This window comes from Sitodiplosis mosellana, unplaced genomic scaffold (genome assembly GCF_009176505.1).
Source record: "Sitodiplosis mosellana isolate CC-2019 unplaced genomic scaffold, AAFC_SMos_1.0 Smas_scaffold_2, whole genome shotgun sequence".
In the NCBI taxonomy this organism is placed as follows: Eukaryota; Metazoa; Arthropoda; class Insecta; order Diptera; family Cecidomyiidae; genus Sitodiplosis; species Sitodiplosis mosellana.
Genome location: NW_022595245.1, coordinates 951,896 through 961,425, shown reverse-complemented (window position 1 = coordinate 961,425; position 9,530 = coordinate 951,896). Strand labels below are relative to the sequence as shown.

The following is a 9,530-nucleotide window of genomic DNA, read 5'->3' as shown; positions in this document are numbered from 1 at the left end:
TCTCTCTCTCTCTCTCTCTCTCTCTCTCTCTCTCTCTCTCTCTCTCTCTCTCTCTCGCTGTACTCAAAATATTTTTACATTCAAATCGATATATTATTACAGCTTTTAAATTGGATTACAATATGCTCATTTGTGCTTATTGTGTGTTCGTGGTTTTTTGTTTCACTTTTTTTGCCTCCATCTCTCTCTTTCTCTTCCCCTTTCCCTCTCTCACTCTCTCGTCCTTTTGCCGCCATTTACATTGAATCACACACATGCACCGAAACGCATGAATTTATTTCGATTCGATTTATGTCAATTTTAACTGACTCATGGACAAACACCGACGTTTTTCCGGCTCGACGACGAGTAAAGTGAAAAACAGCAGCAACCAAAAAAAAACGGCAAATTTCGGTGACTAATTTGAAAACTCGTGGGAGTAGTTTGTCAATATGGTTGAATGGTATTGAAATTGCAATAGGATTTATCTTGAAATGTGATTCGAAGGCATTTTATAAATGAGTTCCCATTCGGTCACACGAGCCTGTGTTTCTCATACGTGATTCATGACACATTTGAATCAATTTCGGGTGATACGCATTGAATGGAAATTGATTCCTCATCATTTTTGTGTCACATTAAGAATCTCTTTCAATTGAAGATTTTTCGAAATGAGTTTTTTTTTGTAAGCGTTCAAATGTTATTTGGATTCATTAGCGTATTAATTTTTTTTGGCACTCAACAATAAGTTCCATTCGTTTTCTTCTGACTAAAAACCTTGTTGACGTCAATTTTTGGAAATTGATCCCCAATAAACCGTGAGTATTGAAAACAAATTGCTTGAATATTCAGAGTTGATAGCTCAACTTTCCAAAAACAACAATGAAGACAAGACGAATTTCGGAATCTAAATCAAACGTCATGAGGTTTCCGCTGTGGTTCAAAGTGAAACGATTTCCATGTACGTTGTTATTTGGAATTTGTTTTCAATTTCGGTAGAAGAATTTTGAGAGAGAGAGAGAGAGAGAGAGAGAGAGTTCGATATGATGTTTGATATATATTTTTGTGGTTTCGTTCAATCATCAACATTTCGGCCATGAACCCAATCCGATTATAACATTTCATATTCTTTTTCAATTGATTCATTTTTCCTTGGTCGAACTGTGAATGTTTCCATAGAATAAAATTTGTAACGACTTTATTCTATTTTTTTGTGATTGAGCAAAAGAGAATCGTTGAGGTGTGTTTCAATGGCACATTTCAACCGCTGATAAATGCGATTCTAAATGATATATTAATGTGTTTGATATGGTAAAAAGTATGTGTGTGTGTGTGTGTGAAATGTATGAGAGGGATGTTTCACTTTCGGAGTATGTGTCGATGACTCTCAAATTCGACTGTGTTATTATTATGCATTTGTGATCAATAAAACATTGCGAAATTTATTCAAAAACCCAAATTACTTCGATACTTCAAAATTAAATAATTAATTTGACATTTTCAAATGGCTTTTTTCGTGCATGCTCTCTTTACGCTCTCCATTTCTTTCACTCTCTCGCACAACTGGACGAAACAAAACGAAAAAAAATTACAAATTGTTTGTTTGTAATCGAATTTTATAAATGCGATTCCATAAATTTGAAGCCATCATTAAAAAATAATGACAATAAAACAATCAATTAAATACGCATTCATGTAATCGTTCAACAACATTTTTTTGTATTTCCTGTAGCTCTTCTTCTATCTCTCGCACTCTCTCTGGCCACTGTATCCTCTCATTTCGCTATATCGTTTTGTAATTGCAGGAATACAAAAAAACATTCGTTAGTGAATTAATTATATAAATTCGAGGCTTGGTTTTATTCATCCCCGCTCTCAATTTACGCTCTTTTTAATTGCTAACACTTTCCTACGCGGCAATTTTTGGTAGTGGTAGTTGTTGTTTCAGTTTCAATTGTTGTCATTATAAGTTCATCATCCTTCCCAATGATAACTAACAATAAAAAGTTTATAAGTTATGAATCAACTCATGATTTTGCATTAAATGTGGATGGGTGGTGTTTGTGTGTATGTTTCCCCGGATTTTTTATCCATATCATTCGTTAATTAGCTTAAATTCAACTCTAATTATTTATTTTTTCCACTAGCAGTTGTGTGTGTATTATGCGTTAATTCCCATAATGCTGGTTTATCAGGTTTCGGTTATTATGTTTTATTACATTCAGTTTTACTGGTACAAGTACTTCATTTTTTTCCCCCAAGCAAATTGTACAGTTTTACAAATTGTGTTAAATACAAATCGTTTTCAAATATATATGAGTACGGAAGACCTCTTATTTACACTTAAAATGTTTCACTAGTGTTGCCATTCGAGTTTGTTTTCACCCCGATATTGTAGCAATATGATGATTTCTCTATGCAACAGTTATGTTTCTATTAAGCAAATTTAGCACACGCACGATCATACAGATGGGCGGACTATTTGATTAAGATTAATTAATCTTAATCAAACACCTAAAATTCGCGATGATTAATACGACCACTTAATCACTTAATCGCTATTAATCATGATTAAGTGATTGTGCAATTGATTAATTAATCATCGATGATGATTAAGTTGTTGTCTTAATCACGATGTCACCTTGATTAACTGTGACAACTTAATCATGATTAACTGTGACAACTTAATCATGATTAAGTAAATTCTTAATCATGATTAAGATGTGATTAACGAAATGATTGTGTAGAATTAATTAATCATGATTAAGTAAATTTACTTAATCATGATTGTGTAAATAGTTAATCATGATTAAGATGTGATTAACGAAATGATTGTGGAAAATGGGAATCATTTTCAACATTTCTGCATTTATGGCGTCTAATGATTAATTAAATCTACACAATCATTTCGTTAATCACATCTTAATCATGATTAAGAATTTACTTAATCATGATTAACTATTTACTTAATCATGATTAAGTTGTCACAGTTAATCACGGTGACATCGTGATTAAGACAACAACTTAATCATCATCGATGATTAATTAATCAATTGCACAATCACTTAATCATGATTAATAGCGATTAAGTGATTAAGTGCCATCTTAATCATCCGAAAAATGATTGTGCAAGTGATTAAGTAATCGCAAAACGCCCACCTGTACACGATCATCATAAGTTTCACAAGGAAAACCAAAATTTAACAATATTCCTTGCGCACTTGAGAAACCCACACAGAAATAGAAAAAAATCGGAAACAAAAAACTTATTTTGTTTGTTTGTTTTCATTTTCAGGATGATGAAGCCAATTTTCGAGAGTCACAAACAAACGTTATCGACTAGACTGTTTTCGAGTTGTTTCGATTTGAATTATGCATGATTTTTCTAATAGCTAGTGCACTTATCCAATTAACTAACTTGGCCCATACACACACACAGAACGCTCGAAGCACTGCCGGATACATAGCTAAAAGCTTTTGAGCACTAAATTCATTGTAAAATATTGAATAAAATTCCAAAATGCGTTGGCTAAACCGAAGCTGTTTCGTTGGTTCGGTCGTTCGGTCATAAATGAATGTATGTTGAGTTTAACGAAACCAAATATAGAACTAATTAATCAATAGACTAGTGATATTAGCGATTACATTGGCCTCAGCTCAATTAACATTGATCACTGTGGTAATGGACACTATAAATATCATCGAATTATATCGAAGCCATTGATACGGGATTAGCTGGGCATTGGAGAGAAAGAAAAAAAATGATAATATTCGCAGCCAAAATAAAATAAATTCAATGGACTTTGTACTACTTGCGACCACAGACCATGTTAACAATTAATGCGATCCTATACACACGCTCGCTTAGCACGACGCCTTGCATTACGCTCCCTCCCATCCCATTTATGGGCATTTTTGAGAGAGTATTTTGTAATTTATGTAAATTACTAATACACGGCTCTACGCCCCTTAAATTATTGCCATCGCACTACGAAGAAGCTATGTGAAAATGTACGCCAGTCAGACAGCCAACCCGAAATTGATTTGAACCACAGTCGAAACAATGAAAATTACAGAGAACTCATATCGAAAATTGCGAGCCAGAGCAATAGATAGAACGGAATTATTTTAATTTTATTTTCAACGAAACTCCATTCAAAATTCACATGAATTTATGGCGGGAAAATGTTTAATGTTGATAACGCAATGGCTGTAAAAAATGAAAATAAAAAACAAAACTTTTTTTGGTCGGCACATTTCACATTTTGTATCTGCACAGTTTCAGTTGTGCAATAGTTTCGAAGGTTATTATTTGGTGTGTTCAATGTTGGTGTTTGTATTTTTCAATCAAAACCATGCAAAATACGAGAATTATTTGTTTTTGATGTGAATATTTTGGTTGCATCTATTTCGAAAATATATGCAGATTCAGATTGATTGGCCTTGCCGGATCATCGGCTTAAATGTTTTATGAACAATGGGGTTTTGATTGGAATCGTTGTATAACCGCTTGATCTAACCTCGACACAGAATTGTGATAAATTTACTAAAAGCACCGAGTAACCAGGATTTGGTTTGTAATTTTGAAATTAGCCCAGCGAATAAGGTAACGCTCCTCTCTAAATAAATAGAACAACAGATATACTTTTAATCGATGGATTCCATTAGCATATTTAAAGTCATGTTTTGTGTGCGCTTTACCGCTATTTTAATGGGCAAATCAAAATCAATTGGAAAAAAATGGCGTTGAACCAGTTTTCATCCAGTGTGGACGTGTATCCATTTTTCCGTGCTGAAATGTAATATGCAGACAGAGAATAAATATACATTGTTTGACGTTGGCCACATGTTTGTTGACACAAATGCTCTTTTTCAAACGGTTCTCCTCCCCCCCCCCCTTACATACAGAAAAAGCGTCAACATTCCGGAAACGTATCTTTGGAATGGCTAGAGAACACCACTTTTACAGTTTGTTGAAACTATTTCGAAAGAGATGCACAAAAAAACGCCGAACATTTTTCTGTGCAGAATTATAAAAAAAAGGAAAAGAATTAGCACCAGTGGAAATAAAATCATATTTATCATTTTTGCGAATGTGTTTTTTTGTTCGTCTGTTTCTTCCCGAGGACGCGATGAAACAAAATGCGAGCAAAGGAACGTCAGAGAATTAGATTTGCATACAAAGTTTGGCTCTGGCTTTTGCGTATCATGATTGTGTGTTGTGTGCAAGCACGGATACATAAACAACACTGAAAAACGTTGCATATCAAACGACATGACCGCTATTACATACACTTCATATATGGCTTTTGCGTAACATTACAACTGGCATGAGAGTAAAAGAGCAAGAACGCAGCAAGGGAAAAAAAAGAATGGGAATCAGAACGAATCAACCTAATTTTCGGAACACATAGCAAAATTAAAATGCAAACAACAACAACAACAAAAAGTTCTTGTTGAAAAAAAAGCGCGGCGTTAGTTGTGTTCACTACCATAAATTGCGCTTATCGGCAATGACATTTTGCAAATTTGTTAACGTTGTTTTTTGTCGCGCTCATTCTCTCTTTTCCTCTGATTCTCTCCCCTTCGCCCTCTCTTCCTCTTACTCTCTCTATTGCTTTAGATCCGAAAAAAGCTGAATATGCCCGGGAGCCATTGCAAACGGCCTCAACTAACGCAGTCGGAAAAAAATGCGCTTGTTTCCTGTCGCGAGACAATTTTTATGCAACTGAAAATATGAATGGCAAAAAGAAAAAATTTAATCTGACCGACACACTCACAAAAAAAATATATGTGTCAAATCGCTTGGATAAATCGCTTTCAAGATCATGTTGTACCGTCATAATTTTGTGCAAACAACCAGATAAATGCCTATTTTGTGTCCGTTTCACGCATTCAAATTGGCCGCAGCAAATCATCCACGAAACTTATGTTCAACTGTATCATTACATAAAGTGCACTTAATTCAATTTAATCAAATTGATTTGAGAGTTTGTTTGTCGTGCTTTGTCATGCGGCCGTTTTGACAGATTGAATTTGTGTTTGTCTCGAAAGTTGAGCTTTTAACGTTGGCTTCTAATTGAGCAATGCTCCATGAGCTTCTTGGCCTTCCATTGAATTCATCCTGATCGAAATCTGCCATATAATTAAATTTATGTAAATCATATAACACATTTTTGCCGTACAATTACGTTACCGAATGACTGACAACCAAAAATCATGGAAATACTTAAATTTTGAAGTCGAATGACCTTTGTACACATATATATCCGTTCGGTTTTCACTCACTCCCATTTTCATCCCACACGTGTTGTCGTGTCAGAGTGAAAATGTTACGCTTAATTTCATTCAATATGTACAAATGTGAAGTGAAACGAACGTTCACTTCCGCTAATAATTTTTGACACGATACGTTTTTTGTATGTTTGCGGCGCTTTGCACCAATTCGAATAACATATATTTATATTTCCATCTAAAAAATATTTCACATTCATCAACAATATTTGCCTTTACACATTTAGTTGCTTGTTTGTTTGTTGTTTTTATTTAAAATGTTTGTTAGTCAATTAGTTAGGATTTAATAATTTGTTTTTGAGTGTTGGGGAATAGTTTGTTTTATATATTATAATAATTTTCGAACAAGATATATGATGCCATTTTACACATTCTAATTTCATGGAGTAAATTTTACTGGTGTTTTTTTCTCACTTTGTTTTTTCGTTTTGCGATGCTGACATTTTGAATTTGGAATAAATGCATATGACTTGTGTATAGTAAATTTAATAAATTTGGATCAGAACGATATTCCGGAATGTTTTGAATGATTTTTTTCTGTGTAGGATTCATTTAAAATGTGCTATGTACAGAGAATTTTATGTTTTCAAATAGTTTTTTTGTTGTTCATTTTTGAGCACCGTTCACGTTTGTTTCGAATGCAGGAAAACTAGTTTGCGTGGTGTTATTTTGCTTCATCCACGTATGAAACGAAAGCGTTGACAGTCGAGTCGCATCAGTCGTGTGTATGTATGACGATGACGACGACGACGATTACAATGCCGACAATAGAATGACCAGCATACAGATTGATAAAATGGCAATGTCACCGAGATTCGTTGTTGATTTGACACTACTGCTTGGATAAAGGAACCAGCCTGGTCGATTTGATGACGACATATCACCTGAATTCGCATGCGATGTTCGCGATTTATCCACTCCATTTGGACCATTGTTGCCATTCGTTGAGCCCAGACTTCCCGCACCACTGCCACCGCCGCCGACATTCGCACCAGATGCTCGACCATTCGGACCTTGTGTAAATACTACATGAATATGCGTATAAAATTGGCATATCGATTTTCATTGTTTCATTCAATTGATACGACAATACATTTATCAAATTCAAGCGTAGAATCGCACACGCCAACGAGATATTGTATCGTGGATGACCCGAAAGGAAAATGGTAAAACAAGAAACAAAAATTGCATGCAAAAATTGAAAGCACAAAACGAATCGAATCAGCGCACGCCCGCTCGCTCACATACACACAATTCACCACGATCAGCAAAACCGATGGCTATCAAGGGCTTTTATCTAACTGGAGGACAACACGCGTTTATTTAATTAACGATCATAAATTAAAATTTAATTAGATTGCGACGGGCGGCAACTAGAAAATTGCGATAACACCATTTGTGTATTGTGTGTGTGTGTGTGTGTTGTGTGTGTCGGGTGAATAAAAACCGTTTTTCTGCTGACTATTGTGACACACATATTCTAACCATGAACAGAAATCGTTTTCACCATTTCTATTGAAATGTAATCGAGTCGAAGCAAAAAGTGCACATTGCTTTCGGTCAATGGCAGAAATTCAATTAATACAGACTTGGTAGCATCGTCGTATACGATGTGACATGAACCATTTTAATCGCATTTTTTTTCTCGATTGGGTCGTCAAGGCCATTTTGACATGTTCGTTTCTCTTAAATTTGGTGAATTTGTGATTTTCGAAAAGTTTTCGTTTACCAGCCACATGTAAACAGTTTAAATTCGAATATGCGTCGAATTGCAAACAAATTTCGGAACATGTAAACGCAAATCGCATTTCAAAAGAGAAGAAGAAGAAGAAAATGGTGAAAATAATTTTCGGGGAAATACAGTCCTCTAGCGATAATTGTAATGCAGCAATAAACAATAAAATGCAAACTGCTGAAAGAGTGTGAGCGGAAGGAAAAAGAAAAGAAAAAAAATGGGGTAAAATCCATTAAAGCAGCAAAATCGACAATAATGGCATAATTGAACGTTATGTTGCATGGGAAGAATCTAACAGTATTGTCGGTTGAAATTTGCTTCAAATGAAATTAAGCAAATAAACGGACAATCGGATGCCGTGTTCGGATTGTGTGGCACGCAAGTGAGCAAGCGACCGAATGCTAGAAAACAATTTGCCGACGTTCGGTTTTATTTCTCGTTTTTTGTTCTTCAGTTTTTATTGTAATCGGTACATACCTTCGATTGAGCCACCAGCAGCTGCTCCAACAATCTCGTTTTCTTGTAAATTGTTTGGTTGTAATATTTCTTTAACACGGTTGGATGTGTCATGACCTTTATGGTTATGACTTTGGTGTTGTTTGCGCCGTGGCGGCTTCGCCGTTGTATACACGTACGGTGTTGGTGTTGTTGTTGTTACGGGCCGCGTTATGAGTTTCAGCTCTGTCAAATGCAAATAAACAAAAGTGCAATTAAATTTATGTAAACCTGGACTGGCTTCTTTTTCTATCGACGACGACGAGAATGACGATGACAATGACAACAACAACGACAGTGTTAAGGCAACATAGGAACAAGGTAACGTGCAGAAAATTGCCCCAAAAACAGTATGGGCCATTCAACACTTCCGATGAAAGGCATTCCTGTGTGTTTGTGTATGCTGTTTGCAATCGCAAAACAATACATAATGCTCGCTTGACTATGCCACCGAGTCATGTTTCAAGCGCAGTTTTCCTCCCTCTCTCTTTTTCTTGCTTGCAGTCGTCCTGCTTATAATTATATAGATTTATGGATATAAAAAGTTTTAAAATCTGGCAAACAATAAAATTCCAATAAAAGCACGCTGATATAAAATTTTCAATTAAAATTACAACTCCCCCCCCCCCCTATCTCACCCATGCAAAATTGCACACACACACGGAGAACAGAGCAGCATATTCCGCAATGAGAACGAGCAGCAACTTTATGACGTTCATTAAGCAAATAAACAACATTCGTCAGAAGAAAGTGTTTGGGAAATCTCTTTATTTCCGCTTCACAGTGCTGCTGCTGCTGCTGCTACTACTACTACTGCTGCTATTCGCGTTGAGATTTCTTGTAAATGACTTTTAATTAACAATACTTCGATGAACGGGGTTTGTCATCGTCAATCGATAGAGTGGAAAAGCTCTTGCCAATTTCATTGATCAGGGCAATAAAACGTATTCAATTCCATTTCAATTGTTATGTGATTCTTATATGGAACACAGACACCAAAATAGTTATGATTGCAGCAAAAGGACTA

At 35.4% G+C, this 9,530-nt stretch overlaps 1 protein-coding gene across 3 annotated transcripts in view; it reads right to left on the bottom strand.

Moving 5' to 3' along the window:
• Positions 1 to 2,775: 2,775 nt before the first annotated feature.
• Positions 2,776 to 9,530, bottom strand: part of LOC129565360 (neurotrimin) — a 52,560-nt gene continuing 45,805 nt past the window's right edge. For 2 of the 3 annotated variants that reach the window (XM_055440166.1, XM_055440167.1), the window contains exons 13-14: positions 8,486 to 8,689; positions 2,776 to 7,298 (exon numbers count right to left, since the gene is read on the bottom strand). In XM_055440166.1, coding sequence (XP_055296141.1) covers positions 7,027 to 7,298; positions 8,486 to 8,689 — 476 coding nt within the window. In that variant the 3' untranslated portion in view covers positions 2,776 to 7,026. The remainder of the gene's footprint in view (positions 7,299 to 8,485; positions 8,690 to 9,530) is intronic. The other variant, XM_055440168.1, reaches the window with a different exon arrangement.